An 18,781-nucleotide genomic window follows, 5' to 3' on the forward strand; every position below is an offset into this window, starting at 1 on the left:
AGTATGTATGATTGGTTTTTAAATTGAGGTTTTAAATTAACTTAAACTTAAATATTGGATTTGTTTACATTGTATTATTATTACTGTGAGCCGCCCCGAGTCTGCGGAGAGGGGCGGTATACAAATCTGATTAATAAATAAATAAAAATAAGTATGTGCTGGTCATTCCCGACTCTAGGGGGCAGTGCTCATCTCCGTTTCTAAGTCAAAGAGCCAGCCTTGTCCAAAAACTTCTCCGTGGTCATGTGGCCAGCATGACTAAACACCGAAGGCGCATGGAGCGCTGTTACCTTTCCACCAAAAGTACTCCATGTTAGTACTGGCCCACCTGACGCCCGGGAGACAGGAGAGGGAGGGGCACCGATCTCTGGGGTGGCAGGGGGTCGGAATATCCCTGTGTTGCTGGGGAGAGGCAGATATGGCGGGGGCCACAGAGTTAGCCGTTCCAGGGGAACGAGGGACCGTTGCTTAATAACGGTCCCCTGTTCTGGCTCTGTGAGCCCAATCTTGGGTACTGGTGATGAGTGTAACTCTGGCCCTGGGCTCAGGTTGCTGCTGTTGAATGCCAGGTCGGTGGTTAATAAAGCTCTCCTCATCCGGGATCTGATCCTGGATGAGGAGGCCGACCTGGCATGTATTACTGAAACCTGGCTGGGCCCGGAGGGAGGTGTTCCTCTCTCTGAAATTTGCCCAGCCGGGTTTCAGATATGGCATCAACCGCGACCCCAGGGGAGGGGGGGAGGAGTGGCTATTGTAGCCAGGGAGAGCCTTTGCCTGCGTAGACTCATTGCTCCGGAAATAGCGGGTTGCGAGTCTCTCTTGATGAAGTTGGACTTAGGAGTTCAGGTGGGCTTATTTCTCACGTACCTGCCTCCCAGCTGCGTGTCAAAAGCCCTGCCTGTGCTACTCGAGGAGGTAGCCGGGTTGGCGGTAGAGTTCCCCAGACTTATTGTCTTGGGGGACTTCAATCTGCCGTCACTCGGCGAAACCTCTGGGTTGGCACAGGAGTTCATGGCCACCATGACAGCCGTGGACCTGACTCAAGTAGTTCAGGGTCCGACTCACGAGGGAGGGCACGCACCTGACATGGTATTCCTTTCCGAGCAATTGAGTAATGGTCTGAGACTAAGGGGCTTAGAAGTGTTGCCTTTGTCATGGTCAGACCATTTTCTACTACGGCTTGACTTCCTGGCTCCAATCCTCCCCCGCAGGGAGGCGGAACCAATGAAGATGTTCCGCCCCAGGCGCCTGATGGACCCAGAGGGCTTTCAGACGGCGCTTGGGGTTATTCCAGAGGCACTCGTCCACAGTTCGGCGGAGTCTCTCGCGGAGGCCTGGAACACGGCTGCAGCGGGGGCTCTTGACCGGATTGCGCCTTTGCGACCTCTCCGCAGCGCTAGACCCCGTAGAGCCCCATGGTTCAACGAGGAGCTCCGGGAGTTGAAACGCCAAAAGAGACGTCTAGAGAAGCGATGGAGGAAGAGTAGGTCTGAATCCGATCGAACACTTGTAAGAGCTTTTATTAAGACTTACAAAGTGGCGCTCAAGGCGGCAAGATGCGCGTACCATGCCGCCTTGATTGCATCAGCGGAATCCCGCCCGGCCGCTCTGTTTAGGGTGACCCGCTCCCTTCTTAATCAGGGGGGAGTTGGGGAGCCCTTGCAGAGTAGTGCCGAGGATTTTAACACGTTTTTCGCTGATAAAGTCGCTCGGATCCGGGCCAATCTCGACTCCAATTGTATAACAGAGTCGACTGACAATGAGTCAGTCGAGGTGACTGGGGCACGTACTTGTCCACCTGTCTGGGAGGAGTTTGATCTGGTGACACCTGATGAAGTGGACAAGGCCATCGGAGCTGTGAGTTCCGCCACCTGTTTACTGGATCCGTGTCCCTCCTGGTTGGTTTCGGCCAGCAGGGAGGTGACACGGAGCTGGGCCCAGGAGATTACCAACGCTTCCTTGGGGAGGGGAGTTTTTCCATCACTCTATAAAGAAGCGCTTGTGCGCCCCCTCCTCAAGAAGCCCTCCCTGGACCCAGCCGTACTTAACAACTATCGTCCAGTCTCCAACCTTCCCTTTATGGGGAAGGTTGTCGAGAAGGTGGTGGCACTCCAGCTCCAGCGGTCCTTGGAAGAAGCCGATTATCTAGGTCCCCAGCAGTCGGGTTTCAGGGCCAGTTACAGCACGGAAACCGCTTTGGTCGCGTTGATGGATGATCTCTGGCGGGCCCGGGACAGGGGTTTATCCTCTGTCCTGGTGCTCCTTGACCTCTCAGCGGCTTTCGATACCATCGACCATGGTATCCTTCTGCACCGGCTGGAGGGGTTGGGAGTGGGAGGCACTGTCCTTCAGTGGTTCTCCTCCTACCTCTCTGGCCGGTCGCAGTCGGTGTTAGTGGGGGGCCAGAGGTCGACTCCTAGGTTTCTCCCTTGTGGGGTGCCTCAGGGGTCGGTCCTCTCCCCCCTGCTATTCAACATCTACATGAAACCGCTGGGCGAGATCATCCAAGGACATGGGGTGAGGTATCATCAATATGCGGATGATACCCAGCTTTACATCTCCACCCCATGCCCAGTCAACGAAGCGGTGGAAGTGATGTGCCGGTGCCTGGAGGCTGTTGGGGCCTGGATGGGTGTCAACAGACTCAAGCTCAACCCGGATAAGACGGAGTGGCTGTGGGTTATGCCTCCCAAGGACAATCCCATCTGTCCGTCCATCACCCTGGGGGGGGGAATTATTGACCCCCTCAGAGAGGGTCCGCAACTTGGGCGTCCTCCTCGATCCACAGCTCACATTAGAACAACATCTTTCAGCTGTGGCGAGGGGGGCGTTTGCCCAGGTTCGCCTGGTGCACCAGTTGCGGCCCTATCTGGACCGGGACTCATTGCTCACAGTCACTCATGCCCTCATCACCTCGAGGTTCGACTACTGTAATGCTCTCTACATGGGGCTACCTTTGAAAAGTGTTCGGAAACTTCAGATCGTGCAAAATGCAGCTGCGAGAGCAGTCATGGGCCTACCTAGGTATGCCCATGTTTCACCATCACTCCGCAGCCTGCATTGGTTGCCGATCAATTTCCGGTCACAATTCAAAGTGTTGGTTATGACCTTTAAAGCCCTTCATGGCATCGGACCAGAATATCTCCGAGACCGCCTGCTGCCGCACGAATCCCAGCGACCGATTAGGTCCCACAGAGTGGGCCTTCTCCGGGTCCCGTCAACTAAACAATGTCGGTTGGCGGGCCCCAGGGGAAGAGCCTTCTCTGTGGCGGCACCGACTCTCTGGAACCAACTCCCCCCGGAGATTAGAACTGCCCCTACTCTTCCTGCCTTCCGTAAACTCCTCAAAACCCACCTTTGCCGTCAGGCATGGGGGAACTGAAACATCTCCCCCTGGGCACGTTTAATTTATGCATGGTATGTCTGTGTGTGTGACTGTTACCATATGGGGTTTTTTAAATTTAAATATTTTAAATTTGTCTGATTGCTTATGATTTGTTTTTTACATGTTGTGAGCCGCCCCGAGTCTTCGGAGAGGGGCGGCATACAAATCTAAGTAATAAATAATAAGTAATAAATAAATATATGACACAAGCCAACAATGTATGTTTATATGTATTGGAACACTATTGCTTTAAGAGCTAATGTTACAAACGGCCACAAGAGGGAGCCAGATTTATTTTATTTGTTTGTTTTGTCAAGTACGTATTGGTGATATACAAAGATATAATAATATTTATATACACGATATTAGTAAAAGAGAAACTTTAGGACAGGGGAGGGAAGTCACGCTGGTACACTTATGCACGTCCCTTACTGACCTCTTAGGAATCGGGAGAGGTCAACAGTGGACAGTCTAAGGGTGAAGTTTTGTGGGTCAGGTGACGATACTACAGAGTCTGGTTGTGAGTTCCATGCATCAACTACTCGGTTACCTAAGTCATATTTCCTGCAGTCAAATTTAGAGCGGTTTACATTAAGTTTGTATCTGTTGCGTGCTCGTGTGTTGTTGTGGTTGAAACTGAAGTAGGAAGGACATTGTAGCAGATGGTTTTATGGGCTAGGCTTAGGTCGTGTTTAAGGCGACGTAGTTCTAAGCTTTCTAAACCTAGGATTGTAAGTCTAGTTGCGGAGGCGTGGGCGGCTCTTCTAATAAAGTATCTCTGGACATTTTCTAGGGTGTTTATGTCCAAAATGCAGTGCAGGTTCCAGACAGATGAGCCGTATTCAAGGATTGGTCTGGCAAAGGTTTTTGTCTGGCGTGATTATATCTCTCCCTGACACTCTTTGCTAGTTTTCTGTGACTGCTGTAGTTAGAACTGCGTGTTCAAATGATGGTTTATGTATTTATAAGCTGTACATGTAAGGCTTATAGTTTTGCACATGTATTGACTTATTTAACTGTGTATGACTAGGATTGTTCTACTAAACAAATAATTCCCTCAACACTGTCAGACTTTCTACTAGATCTGCACTTCTATTCTACTAGTTTTTCTCATCATTCCTATCACCCATTTCCTCCCATGTTGACTGTATGACTGTAACTTGTTGCTTATATCCTAAGATTTTTATTCATATTGCTTCTTCATTGCTTATTTGACCCCTATGACCATCATTAAGTGTTGTACCACATGATTCTTGACAAATGCATATTTTATTTTATGCACGCTGAGAGCATATGCACCAAGACAAATTCCTTGTGTGTCCAATCACACTTGGCCAATAAAAATTCTATTCTATTCTATTCTATTCTATTCTAAGATATTTGCCAAAGTAAATAATACACTGCTCAAAAAATAAATAAATAAAGGGAACCCTCAAAGAACAGAATGAATGAAATATTCTCATGGAATACTTTGTTCTGTACAAAGTTGAATGTGCTGACAACACAATGAAATCGATTTGTCAATCAGTGTCGCTTCCTAAGTGGACAGTTTGATTTCACAGAAATTTGATTTACTTGAGAGTTATATTGTGTTGTTGAAGGGTTCCCTTTATTTTTTTGTGGTGTGTATTTTTATATACTAAATGTAACTGGATTGTATTACTGAATGATGACTATTGTCTCTGGACTATCAGGTGGATATGTGCAAAACCTCCACCTTTCCCCTGTGTACGTGTATCTTTGACTACTAAGAGACTACTAAGAGATTACTCTGCGTACTCCTTAACAGTCCCTATTTTTCTACTTGTGTTTCTTTACAAGCTGCTAGGTTAACAGACGTTGGGGCAACTAACGGCAGCTCATTCCGTTACGCCGTGTTAGGGATTCGAACTGCCGACTTTTCTGACCAACACACTCAGCGTCTTAGCCGCTGAGCCGCTTCGTTTTATGTTGGGTTTTAGCAAACGGGATGATATTTCGTAAACCACTCAAGACTCACTTATGCCACCAGGCATGGGGGAGTTGAGATATTCCTTCCCCCTAGGCCATTACAAGTTATGCATGGTATATCTGTGTGTATGTTTGGTTTTATAATAAGGGTTTTTAGTTGTTTTATTAATTGGAGTGTTATATGTTGTTTTTTATCATTGTTGTTAGCTGCCCCGAGTCTACGGAGAGGGGCGGCATACAAATCCAATAAATAAATAAATAAATAACCCCACCCCACCCCCTTTTCCCCTCCTGCTCTGGAACTGGATGCATTTCTTCTACAAAAATGCCGTCTTGTAGAAAACGCAGAGTTTTGCAGCCCAAAAAATGCCAGCATTTTTGGGTTTGTTTTTTTTTCTGGGAGGAAAACACACACACACAAAATTAACCATGTAGCAAAAACTGGTTATTAAAGAGTTTAAATAAATGCGGGGTTGGTTTGAGAGCAGATGGTGCCCTCTGCTGGTGAGCAGAATCAATGACGGCCACAACCAAACAAGCTGTAAAAACTGGGCACTGCTCACTTCGCTCCTCTGTCTCACTTAGCAACGGACATTCTGGTCGTAAATTGAGGACCGCTTGTAACTATGCTAAAAAGGAGAGAGAGCATGCGGTACAAACCTCCAAGGCTTTGACCTGCCGGGATCGATCGTCCTGGGATCGCCACTTGGTCTCCATCTCCTGCTCCAGGTTGCGGAGCCGCTGGGCCAGGAGCTCTTTGTCGAGGAGGGCGTTCTCGCGCTCGGCCTGGCTGTCCTGCAGGGCCTGTTTGAGACGCAGCACCTAAGGAGGGGGAGGAGGAGGAGAATATGTGGATGAATGGATGGATGGATGGAAGCGGGAGGGAATGAAGAGGGATAGAAGGATTGGATGGACAGATAGGGTCAGGGTGGGTGGATGGATGGATAGATATAGATAAATAAATGATAGAGAGATGAGATAGATCATAGATGGAAGATAGATGATAGATAGATAGATAGATGATAGGTAGAAAGAAAGAAAGAAAGAAAGATGATAAAGATGATAGAAAGATAGATAGATAGACAGACAGAGAGATAGATGATAAACAGATGATAGATCAATAGAAAGAAAGACAGATAGATACATAGATAGATGATAAACAGATGATAGATTGATAAAGAAAGATACATACATACATAGATGATGATAAATAGGTAAGTAGGTAGGTAGGTAGGTAGGTAGATGATAAATAGGTGATAGATCAATAAATAGAAAGATAGATAGACAGACAGACAGACAGATGATAGATGATGATAAATAGGTGATAAATCAATAAAAAGATAGACAGACAGACAGACAGACAGATAGATAATGATAAATAGGTGATAGATCAATAAATAGAAAGAAAGACAGACAGACAGATGATAAACAGATGATAGATTGCTAGATAGATAAATGATGGATGATGATCGTAGACAGACCGCGAGGGGTCTTTCCTGCCTCACCTCCTCTTGGCATCTCCCCAACTCGTACTGCATCTTCTCCACTTCTGCGTTCCGGTCCTTCGCCTGCTTCTGGGAGTCGCTGACCTCCCTGCGCGACTTCTCCTTGTACTCGTCCAGCTGGCCCTGGAGGTCCGAAAGGGCCTGGTGAGATTCTTCGGCCATCTGCTTCAGCTGGAGAAGGAGAAAGAGAAGGAGGACACCCAGTTTTTGCCACAGGGTCCTTTTCTGTCCCGGATCCTCCCGTTGACCCCAAAGGTTTTTGGTGGGGGAGCAGAGATGTCGACGCCCGAGGTGGCATCTCAGAACCCTTCCAATCGTTTGACGGCCCTCTGCAAGACTGACCTCCTTGCTCAGCTTCACGATGCTCCTGTCCAGCAGCCTCTTCTCCTCCTCCAGCTCGTTCTTGGCCCTCCGGAGCGTCTCCTTCTGCTTCAGCTCCTCCTGGTAGCAGCTACTCAGGTCCTGGTGCTCCAGGGTGAGTTTATGGAGGTTGCGCTGGGCCTCCTCCAGACGACTCTCCAGCGACCGCTTGGCTAGCATCAGGTCCTGCTCTTGATCCGCAGCGTTGCTCGCCGACTCTTCCATCTGCTTGCGGTCGGCCTGGGAAGCGGGAGGAGGGAAGGGAGAAGGGGAAACTGAGGCAGGGCCCTCTGCAAAGAAATTGCGCGGAAATCGGCTAAAATTTCTTGCGCGCCAGCATCCGCACACACGTTTTGGCTTCTGCGCATGTACAGGAAGTAAAATCTCGCACGAGGACACATGTGCGGAAGCAAAGAAATCACCGGAAATCAGCTTGCGCAAGATTCGGCAAAATCTCTCTCGCGCGATTCAGTAAAATCAATTTCTGCGCGTGTGCGGGAGCAAAGAAATCGCTGGAAATCGCTGGAATCTACTCACGCAAGATTCAGCGAAATCTCACCCGCGCGGTGAGAAGCGAAATGTCATATGGGGATTAATGCGCGGGAGCAAAGAAAACACTGAAAGTCGGCAGGAACCTACGCGCGCGAGCATCCTCACACAAGATTCAGTTTCTGCGCCAGCGCAGGAAGCGAAATCTTGTGCCCATGTGCGCTGGATGAGCGCGCGCCTGCCGTCGGGAACACGCCAGGAACGCTGGCGATGGGCAGCCCTTCCCTTTGTGGGTGGGTGGGTCACCAGGACAAGAGACCCTTCCCCAGGTCTGGAACGCCCGGTGAAGTCGACCCCCGAGGGCGAGACCTTCACTCCTCCTCCCTCCGGTACCTCCAGCTTGAAGATCTTCTCCTTCAGCCTCGTCTCCACGTCTTGCCAGCTGTCGGCGAAATGGTAGTATTCCTTGAGTTGGGTTTCCAAGCCCAAGATCTTGCGCCGGAGGTCATCGTTCTCTTCCTGGCTTTCCCGCAGGGTGGACTCCACCAGTTTCCGGGTCTGCTCCATGGCCGCTTTCTCGCCTTCCAAGGCGGCCTTGGTCTACGGGAGGAAGGGAGGGAGGTAAGACAACCGGATCTCCCCATCGCAACATCGCCACTAAGCCGGACCCTGAACTAGTTTGGGAAACCAGTTTGGTTCTCATTAAAGAGTGTGCGGAGTTATCTCAATGATACACCTACCCAGAGGAAGCGTGGAGGTGTGTCCAGCTGACAGCCCAGCGATATGAGCAGTAATCCAGCAATAATTCCAGATACATCAAGCGTATAAAATATTATTTACTTTGGCAAATATCTTAGCCAAAAACTGTCCTACAGTTAAAATCAGTCAATAACTCTCAATACATATTCCACACTATAAGCTTACTTGTTCAGATTACAAATACATAAACCATCATTTGGACACACAGTTCTTACTACAGCATTGTCAAAAAGACAAAACAGAAATAGCCGAGAGAGTGAAAGAATCACTTAAAGCAATAGTGTTCCAATACATGCAAGCATACATTGTTGGTTTATTGCATATATTACCAAACCCAACCAGTTACGTACGTAGTAATAACTTACCTTAAATGCTTCCTCGTAGTCCTTCTGGAGCTGCTGCATCTTTTCTTGGAACTTCAAGTTCAACCCCTGAATGTCCTGGTTGTGGGAAGCCGCCTCGTCTTCGAGTTTCTCCTTCAGGTCAACGATCTCGCTCTCCCGCAAGCGGAGGACCTTGTGCTGGTCCTCCTTCTCCTCCACCGCGTCCTGCAGCTGCTCCCGAGCCTGACGGAGCTCCTGCCAGGAGGAGAAAAACGAGTCAAAGAGAAAGTGGAAGGACCACGGAACGCTTCCATTGAGCCCGCGTGCTAAAACAAAAGCAAAACTAAAGCTGCAAGGGGGCGAATTGCTGGGAGGAAGAGGCAGAGGCAGAATTTTATTTTTCTTCTGCCAATCAGTGGCTGAAACTGGACCCCAGGAGGCAAAACTGCTTTGTTCTAGACAAACTTAACAAAATGAAGAAGATTTTTAAAGTAAACGCTCGTTGTGAAGAGGCCCAGTGCTACTGTTATCTTCTTTTAAATAGCAGAGAATAACGTATACGGTACTTCCAGAAAGCCACATCAATTTTAACGGCCATTTGTACAAGTATAATCTGAAGTGTAGCAGTGTCCTGTTTTTTTTTATTTATTTATTTATTTATTATTATTATTATTATTATTATTATTATTATTATTATTATATTTGTATGCCACCCCTCTCCGTAGACTCGGGGCGGCTCACAACAATAACAAAGACAATGTAAGAACAAATCTAATAATTTAAAAAACATTTAGTATTAAGATAAGGCAGCTGAGATAAACCCTGACTTAGTCATGTTTGGAGTAGATCTACAGTATTTATATAATTGGGAGGAATTAGTGTGACTACATTTTTTCTGGTATAATTTTTTTTAGCTATAAACACAACAACAATAATACTTTAAAATCAATCATATATAAAATTTTCTTTTCTTATTACTCCCTCAATGGAGGCTCTCATCTCTCCTTATCTAAAGTTTTCTATTAATTTTATACAACATTATCAATTCTTAAAAATCTAAATAAAAATTCTTACTATAAAAAGTTACATTACATCAATGCAAAGAATAATAAAATCTCTTCTGTGACTACATTTAGGAAAGCTTTCTGGCGTTAATATACTGCCATAATGTACATTTCTCATGAAGAGATCTCTTTGAGGATGGGCAAGGATGAAGCAATGGAGAAATATGTTCCCTCTACACTAGGAAGGGCACTCAAGCACCCATCAGGCTAGGGGAATATGATCAGGGGATGATGGAGCTTGGAGTCCTTCAACCATCATCAGAGGGCTCAACCTGGTGGTGTTTCCACACACACAGTTATGAGGTCCATCTTAGTGTTTTCTCAACTGTGAATTTCAACTCCTAAAAAACTTCCCAAAAGCTGGGGAATCCTGGGAATTGAAGTCCACACATGCCTTGAAAGTGGTCTAGTTTTGTTATCCGGGGTCTCGGCAGCTAAGCCCACCTTTCTTAGTTCATGGAGCCCCTCGGCGTCGGTCGGACGGCTTCGGATCTGGTCCATCTCCTTCCGCAGGGCTGCAAAGCGCTCACGGCTCTCTTTCAGGTCTTCCTCGAACTCCTCCCGTTCCACTTTGACCTGCATCAGCCTGGAAGAGGTGGAGCCCAACACCGCGTCAACGACCCAAGAGAGGCAGGAAGTCAGAAAGCCAACGGCAGCTCAACGAAAGGCGGTGGTGGGATCTCAAAGACCATAATTTGACGCCGCCTGGTGATCGACGGCTGGAGGACCAACCAAGATACATGAAATCCATGCATGAAGCCCCTCAAGATGATTAAAGAGAGTTGGGAGGGATGGGTGGGAGAAGATGATGGACTGGAAAGTTGGCTTACTCACTCTTGTCTGACACTACGGAGCTCCTCCTTGTTTCGTTGCGACATCTCCCTCCAGTGGGCAGCCTCCTCCTGGCATTCTTGAAGCTCCGCCTGGAGGGTCCTCACCAGAGAGTTGACCTTCTGTCTCTCGGCCTCCAGGCTGGCTTGATCCTACCCAGGAGAAACCCAACCTTCAAAGATTCGAAGGAGAGGTAGAGCCCCCCCATCCCCCAAATCGAGATTTTCTCCAAACCCAAGATGGACCTCGTTGTTTGGACAACGATCACGGGGCCCCATCAACCTCTCACTCCTAGACACCTGGGAACTAGACTTACCACCTCACGTCTCGACTACTGCAACACGCGCTACAGGGGGCTACCCTTGAAAAGCATTTGGAGACTACAACTGGTTGAAAACGAAGCCGCGTGAGCTGTTGTGGGTGCACCCACATCACACCAACACTCCGCAAACTGCACTGGCTCCCAATCAGTATCCCGATGCAATTCAAGGTGTTGGCTATCACCATACCACCTCCTACCGTGTATCTCTCAGCGACCGATTAGGGCCCACAGGGTCCCCACTCACCTGAGACACGTCCTCCATGTTGCGTCTCAACTGCTCCATGTCCTGCTGGTACTGTTGGCGGACTCGGTCTAGCTCCTTGTCGTGGCTGGCCACCTCCTCCTTCAAGGCCCCCTTCAGAGCGGTCAACTCGCGTTCCCTCTGGCGGAGCTGGTCTTCCTGCTTCTGCTTGGCGGTCAAGATCTCCTCCAAGTCTTCACGGGTGTCCAGAAGCTCCTGAAAGAGACCAAGAAAGAGAAAACATCGTTTCTGGACCCGGATCGGGTCTAGCAGGGTTTTGGTGTTGCGTCCACTCGGGGTTTCTCGGCTGACCTTCAGCAAGGCTTCCTGATCCGCTTGGCCCGAGGAGAGTTCTTGAAAGCGGTCCAGGGCCTTCTGCATCTCGGTCAGTTGGTCTTCGAGGTCGGTCAGCTTGGCTTCCAGCTGCTCCTTGACCGCTCGTACATCTCTCAACCTTCGAGGGGAAGAAGCGTTAAGCGACAATCGCAAGGAACACACAATTCTAGACACACGCCGGCTCTCGCGCAGCCACGCAAAAGCCCGATTTAAGGTGGCCCTTTGATTTACGAACGACAACCTCCGCTGCTAATCACGGCGGTTCTTAAGTCGGGCCCAATATCGTAGCTTTCTCTCTTTTTTTTCTTTGTCGCGGACAAAGAAGGGGGTCAGGGGGTCAGGATCTGCATCAGACGCCCCCACGTACCCCCCTGCAAGAACCCCCTACTCACTCTTTCCCCGTGCTCTGGAGCTCCTGGTTCTTCTTCTCAAAGGCTTCCCGGAGCCGCAAACATTCTTCCTCCAGTTCCCGCAGCCGGATTTGGAGGGGGCGAGGGGGGTCCTGAGACGCCTGCGGAGAACCCCGATTTATTCCTTTTTCCCTTTTTCGTTCATTTCAATCGGATTAATTTACCAAAGTGTGTTTCTTTTAGACCAGGGGTCACCAACCGTTTGGACCTCAGGGACCACTCAATTCATAATTTTAAATCCTGCGGACCACTAATTATGATTTTTTAAAAAAAAAGATAGTAGTATTTAATCCAGAGGTCCCCAAACTTGGCAACTTTAAAGACTTGTGGACTTCAACTCCCAGAATTCTTCTATTTTTTTTTGTCCCATAATTTCTTTTATCCATTTCCTTATTTTACATCAATATTTTTTTGGACTTTGGACAGGTCCGCCACATGTGATAGAAGGTACCCAGTAGCCATTTTCTTCAGAGAACCCTCATGACAAGTGGCTAGACCTCATGAAGAGCATCGCTGGCTGGGGAATTCTGGGAGTTGAAGTCCACAAAGTCTTAAAATTGTACTTATCTCTGTTGTGAGCTGTCCTGAGTCTGTGGAGAAGGGCACATAGAAATCAAATGAATGAATGAATGAATGAACGAATAAAGTTGACAGGTTTGGGAACCCCTAATTTAGTGCAATATAAAAATGCAAATAATTTATCTGCAGGTCACCAAAATTTTCTCATGGATCACCAGTGGTCCGTAGATCGCCAATGGGTGACCACTGATTTAGGTGATTTCCTTTATTTGTTTAAAGGACTATATTGAGGGATATTTATTATGTGAACCGTTATTAAATTACTCCTGTTATTCTGAGTGTTTTTGTAAGATGCCCAGAGGGCAGGCGGAAAATACGTCTAATTAAAAATAAATAAATAAATATCTATATATATCTATATATATCTATATCTATCTATCTATCTATCTATCTATCTATCTATCTATCTATATATATATATATATATATATATATATATATTTGTTTTCGTAAATTTTCACGGGTATATGTATGTAGATTGTTCTGAGTTCGGTTTTTGCCCTGTGTAATATTTTGCATGTTTATGCGTGTGAATACAATATAATTATAATATGATAGGTAGGTAGATGATAGATAGATAGATGGATGGATGGATAGATAGAGATAGATAGATAATTAGATAGATAGATAGATAGATAGATAGATAGATAGATAGATAGATAGATAGATAGATAGATAGATGAAGGTCTTATCATATTCAGGTTTCTTCCTGTGTAAGTTTCAGAGATTATATACTGCTCCAATAAATAAAGGGAACCCTCAAATAACCCATCCTAGATTTGAATGAATGAAATATTCTCATTGATTCCTTTGTCCTGTACAAAGTTGAATGTGCACACCAGCAGGTGAAATTGACTGTCAATCAGTGTCGCTTCCTAAGTGGACAGTTTGATTCCACAGAAGTTGGATTGACTTGGAGTTATATGATGTTGTTTAAGGGTTCCCTTTATTTTTTTTTGAGCAGTGTATGTATGTATGTATGTATGTATGTATGTATGTATGTATGTATGTATGCAGATTTAAATTTGTTTAAAATTTTTTTTTTAATTTTTAATTGATTTTTCATTAAACAAACAACACGAACAACATAAAATAAAAGCGACAGTGTTTTAAATTTTTTAAAGGGCCAGGGCAGAGAAATAAATCAGCAAAGGAGATGTCCGGGCTTAATCCTGCCACGGTTTGGAATGCCTATTTTCACATTTTGCAGGAGAGTCCGATGTCTTATTGGTATGGCTGGTGGCTGGGAAAGATGGGAGTTGGAGTCCAAACGTCACCTCTCCCCCTTTCCCCCAAGGGAATTAACTGCACAGACACATATACAGCCAGAAAAGCAAGAAACATAGAGGGTTTCGCCCACCTTGGTCCGACTGTCCGGTTCTTCCACGCTCAGCTTCGGTTTGGTCATTGCCGTACTGGACTGTCTCAGCTCCGACGAAGGGACGGCCTTCCTCCCCCAGCCGGGAGAATAAACATAAGTTAAATTTTCTTCCAGATTGAAAAAGGAGGCAATTTCTCATTTTAGTCCCATTGGGATTGAGTGGCAGAGAAGTCAAATTAATTAAATTAAATATTAAATTTGTTAGGGGTGGCCATTTCCCCCCCACTCCTTTAAAAAAATATTTTTTATTGAACATTTTCAACATTAAAAGCAACAAAAACGCCAAATGCATAAAACAAACAGCTTTTTATTCATACCGGTATCACTAGTATCCATAGATTATCTACATTCTAATTTTTAAAATACATACTACTCTATTCTTATATTATTATAGTGCTCCCAAAAATAAAGGGAACCCTCAAAGAACCCATCCTAGATCTGAATGAATGAAATATTCTCACTGAATCCTTTGTTCTGTACAAAGTTGAATGTGGACCACAGCAGGTGGAATTGACTGTCAATCAGTTTGATTTCACAGTAGTTTGATTGACTTGGAGTTGTATTGTGTCGCTTAAGTGTTCCCTTTAATTTTTTGAGCAGTGCACCTACACACATATACATTTTAAAATACATTCTCTTAGACACGTTACACAGAAATATTTATATATTATTGCCAAATTGTTATTTTATACTAATCTCCCTGTTTTTCTAACCAAGTCTACCATCTGTTCCAGGCCTGACAATACGCCGATTCCTCTTCTTCGTTTATGTCACCTTGTCCATCTCAGAGCAATGTAATATTTGACTAATGATTATTGCATCTGGCGGGCAATCGTTTCCAGTTGTGCGCTAAAGTGATTCTAGCAGCTGTCAGTATATATAACATTATATCTTGCCATTTTGTATTACGGTATATCCTGTCCATTTTCATCTCCGTGACGCCAAGGAGAAATATTTTCTGTTTTTTTGTGTCCTGTAATTTCTTCTATCTAATTCTATGTTTGTTCTGTAATATTTTCTATCCATTTCCTTATTTTACGCCAATATTTTTTGAAATTTTGGACAGGTCCATCACATGTGATAGAAGGTACCCCGTGGCCGCTTTCTTCAGAGAACCCTCGCAAGTGACTAGACCTCATGAAGAGGCCTCTTTCGAAAGGGGGATACCCCCCCTCCACCAGCGGCAAATGTCAAGTATTTGTCAAGTAAATGTCAACTTACCGCAAACGCCTGGATTTTCTCAAAGATCAGGTTGGTCTTCCGCTTCGCCGCGGCGTCACTTTCGCTGCTCCTGAAAAACGACAAAAGTAAGCAACCTTCTCCCGGAATAAACCACAACCAATAACCCCAGCGATGTCCAAAATGGGTGAACAGTGCAGACAGGCGGGTAGGGAAAGCAAGTAGGATGCTTGGCTGCATAGCTAGAGGTATAACAAGCAGGAAGAGGGAGATTGTGATCCTGCTGTATAGAGCGCTGGTGAGACCCCATTTGGAATACTGTGTTCAGTTCTGGAGACCTCACCTACAAAAAGATATTGACAAAATTGAAGGGGTCCAAAGACGGGCTACAAGAATGGTGGAAGGTCTTAAGCATAAAACCTATCAGGAAAGACTCAATGAACTCCATCTGTATAGTCTGGAGGACAGAAGGAAAAGGGGGGACATGATCGAAACATTTAAATATATTAAAGGGTTAAATAAGGTCCAGGAGGGAAGTGTTTTTAATAGGAAAGTGAACACAAGGACAAGGGGACACAATCTGAAGTTAGTTGGGGGAAAGATCAAAAGCAACATGAGAAAATATTATTTTACTGAAAGAGTAGTAGATCCTTGGAACAAACTTCCAGCAGATGTGGTAGATAAATCCACAGTAACTGAATTTAAACATGCCTGGGATAAACATATATCCATCCTAAGATAAAGTACAGAAAATAGTATAAGGGCAGACTAGATGGACCAGGAGGTCTTTTTCTGCCGTCAGACTTCTATGTTTCTATGTCCCATCAAATCTTTCCAAGCAGAACAGGGCGCTGTAATGAGAGAGCCTCCAGATTTAGGGACAGTCTACATGAAACCGCTGGGTGAGATCATCCAAGGACATGGGGTGAGGTATCATCAATATGCCGATGATACCCAGTTGTACATCTCCACCCCATGTCCAGTCAACGAAGCAGTGGAAGTGATGTGCCGGTGCCTGGAGGCTGTTGGGGTCTGGATGGGTGTCAACAGACTCAAACTCAACCCGGATAAGACGGAGTGGCTGTGGGTTTTGCCTCCCAAGGACAATTCCATCTGTCCGTCCATTACCCTGGGGGGGGAATTATTGACCCCCTCGGAGAGGGTCCGCAACTTGGGCGTCCTCCTTGATCCACAGCTCACATTAGAGAAACACCTTTCAGCTGTGGCGAGGGGGCCGTTTGCCCAGGTTCGCCTGGTGCACCAGTTGTGGCCCTATTTGGACCGGGAGTCACTGCTCACAGTCACTCATGCCCTCATCACCTCGAGGCTAGACTACTGTAACGCTCTCTACATAGGGCTGCCTTTGAAAAGTGTTCGGAAACTTCAGATCGTGCAGAATGCGGCAGCGAGAGCAATCATGGGCTTTTCCAAATATGCCCATGTTACACCAACACTCCGCAGTCTGCATTGCTTGCCAATCAATTTCCGGTCACAATTCAAAGTGTTGGTTATGACCTATAAAGCCCTTCATGGCACCGGACCAGACTATCTCAGGGACCGCCTTCTGCCGCACGAATCCCAGCGACCAGTTAGGTCCCACAGAGTGGATCTTCTCCGGGTCCCATAGACTAAACAATGTCGCTTGGCAGGACCCAGGGGAAGAGCCTTCTCTGTGGCGGCCCTGGCCCTCTGGAACCAACTCCCCCCAGAGATTAGAATTGCTCCCACCCTCCTTGCCTTTCGTAAGCTAGTTAAAACCCACCTCCCCCGCCAGGCATGGGGGAGTTGAGATATTCCTTCCCCCTAGGCCATTACAAGTTATGCATGGTATGTTTGTGTGTATGTTTGGTTTTATAATAAGGGTTTTTAGTTGTTTTATTAATTGGATTGTTACATGCTGTTTTTATCATTGTTGTTAGCCGCCCTGAGTCTGCGGAGAGGGGCGGCCGACAAATCCAATAAGTAAGTAAGTAAGTAAGTAAGTAAGTAAGTAAGTAAGTAAGTAAATAAATAAAATTAAATAAATAAATAAACAAACAAACAAACAAACAAACAAATAAATAAATAACAACATATAAAAAGAAGAATACAAAGAATCATCTAAATCCAATTAATATAAAACTAAGTATACTAATGTAGAAAACCTAGTATTATTTAAAAAAAAACAATCATACCCACTCAAATAACAATCACATGTAACATTAATCGGCCAGGGGTCCAAATATCTAATTCCCCAAGCCTGGCGGCATAGATGAGTCTTAAGACTCTTGCGAAGGCGAGGAGGGTGGAGGCAGTTCTGATCTCCGGGGGGAATTCGTTCCAGAGGGCCGAGGCCACCACAGAGAAGGCTCTTCCTCTAGGCCCCGCCAAGTGCCATTGTCTAGTCGACGGGACCTGGAGAAGGCCGACTCTGTGGGACCTCACCAGTTGCTGGGATCATGGCTTAAGAAGATGAGGAAAAATGTGAAAACCTACTCAGCCCCGGAAAGTGGCTGATCTTGGGAAACGTAACCAGGATCTAACCTGGTTAGTCATGGCACGGGGAGAGTTTAAGGATTCAGATAGGAATTGGGAAGCCAGAAGAGAAAAGTGTGAAGGATTCTCAACGGAGTTGCCCAGAAACATTGGGAAATGCTTGGGGTGAACCCAACCAGGGTTAGGCTTGGCACAATCCCATCTGTCCGTCCATAACCCTGGAGGGGGGGAATCACTAACCCCCTCAGAGAGGGTCCGCAACTTGGGCCTCCTCCTCGATCCACAGCTCACATTAGAGGACCATCTTTCGGCTGTGGCGAGGGGGGCGTTTGCCCAGGTTCGCCTGGTGCACCAGTTGCGGCCCTATTTGGACAGGGAGTCACTGCTCACAGTCACTCATGCCCTCATCACCTCGAGGCTCGACTACTGTAATGCTCTCTACATGGGGCGACCTTTGAAGAGTGTTCGGAAACTTCAGATCGTGCAGAATGCAGCTGGGGGGGGGGGGCAGTCATGAGCTTTCCCAAATATGCCCATGTTACACCAACACTCCGCAGTCTGCATCGGTTTCTGGTCACAATTCAAAGTGTTGGTTATGACCTATAAAGCTCTTCATGGCATCAGACCAGAATATCTCCAGGACCGCCTTCTGCCGCACGAATCCCAGCGACCGGTTAGGTCCCACAGAGTTGGCCTTCTCCGGGTCCCGTCGACTAAGCAATGTCGTTTGGCGGGACCCAGGGGAAGAGCCTTCTCTGTGGCGGCCCCGACCCTTTGGAACCAGCTCCCCCCAGATATCAGAGTTGCCCCCACCCTCCTTGCCTTTCGTAAACTACTTAAAACCCACCTCTGCCGCCAGGCATGGGGGAATTGAGACATTCCCTTCCCCCTAGGCTTATAGAATGTATACATGGTATGCTTGTATGTATGAGTGGTTCTTTAAATTGGGGTTTTTTAGATTATTTTTAATATTAGATTTGTTTACATTGTCTTTTTATATTGTTGTTAGCCGCCCCGAGTCTTCGGAGAGGGGCGGCATACAAATCTAATAAATACAATACAATACAATACAAGCTGGTTTTCGGGGTTTACCTATCCTTCAGGATGCTGTAGATGACTTCCTTGGTGTATTCGTTGCTTCCCACTTCCTGCTGATCTCTCAGAAGGTCTGGGGTGGACTTCAGCTGGAAGA

General features: G+C 46.4%; 1 protein-coding gene across 3 annotated transcripts in view; it reads right to left on the minus strand.

Moving 5' to 3' along the window:
* CGN (cingulin) overlaps nt 1–18,781 on the minus strand; it is a 48,855-nt gene that overhangs the window by 10,093 nt on the left and 19,981 nt on the right. For all 3 annotated transcript variants that reach the window (XM_070766308.1, XM_070766309.1, XM_070766310.1), the window contains exons 3-15: nt 18,682–18,773; nt 15,157–15,226; nt 13,915–14,001; nt 11,958–12,076; nt 11,542–11,683; nt 11,233–11,445; nt 10,670–10,818; nt 10,280–10,421; nt 8,814–9,026; nt 8,083–8,289; nt 7,183–7,440; nt 6,841–7,011; nt 5,996–6,157 (exon numbers count right to left, since the gene is read on the minus strand). In XM_070766308.1, the coding sequence (XP_070622409.1) occupies nt 5,996–6,157; nt 6,841–7,011; nt 7,183–7,440; nt 8,083–8,289; nt 8,814–9,026; nt 10,280–10,421; nt 10,670–10,818; nt 11,233–11,445; nt 11,542–11,683; nt 11,958–12,076; nt 13,915–14,001; nt 15,157–15,226; nt 18,682–18,773 (2,025 nt within the window). The remainder of the gene's footprint in view (nt 1–5,995; nt 6,158–6,840; nt 7,012–7,182; nt 7,441–8,082; nt 8,290–8,813; nt 9,027–10,279; nt 10,422–10,669; nt 10,819–11,232; nt 11,446–11,541; nt 11,684–11,957; nt 12,077–13,914; nt 14,002–15,156; nt 15,227–18,681; nt 18,774–18,781) is intronic.

This window comes from Erythrolamprus reginae, chromosome 13, assembly GCF_031021105.1.
Source record: "Erythrolamprus reginae isolate rEryReg1 chromosome 13, rEryReg1.hap1, whole genome shotgun sequence".
NCBI classification, from domain to species: Eukaryota; Metazoa; Chordata; class Lepidosauria; order Squamata; family Dipsadidae; genus Erythrolamprus; species Erythrolamprus reginae.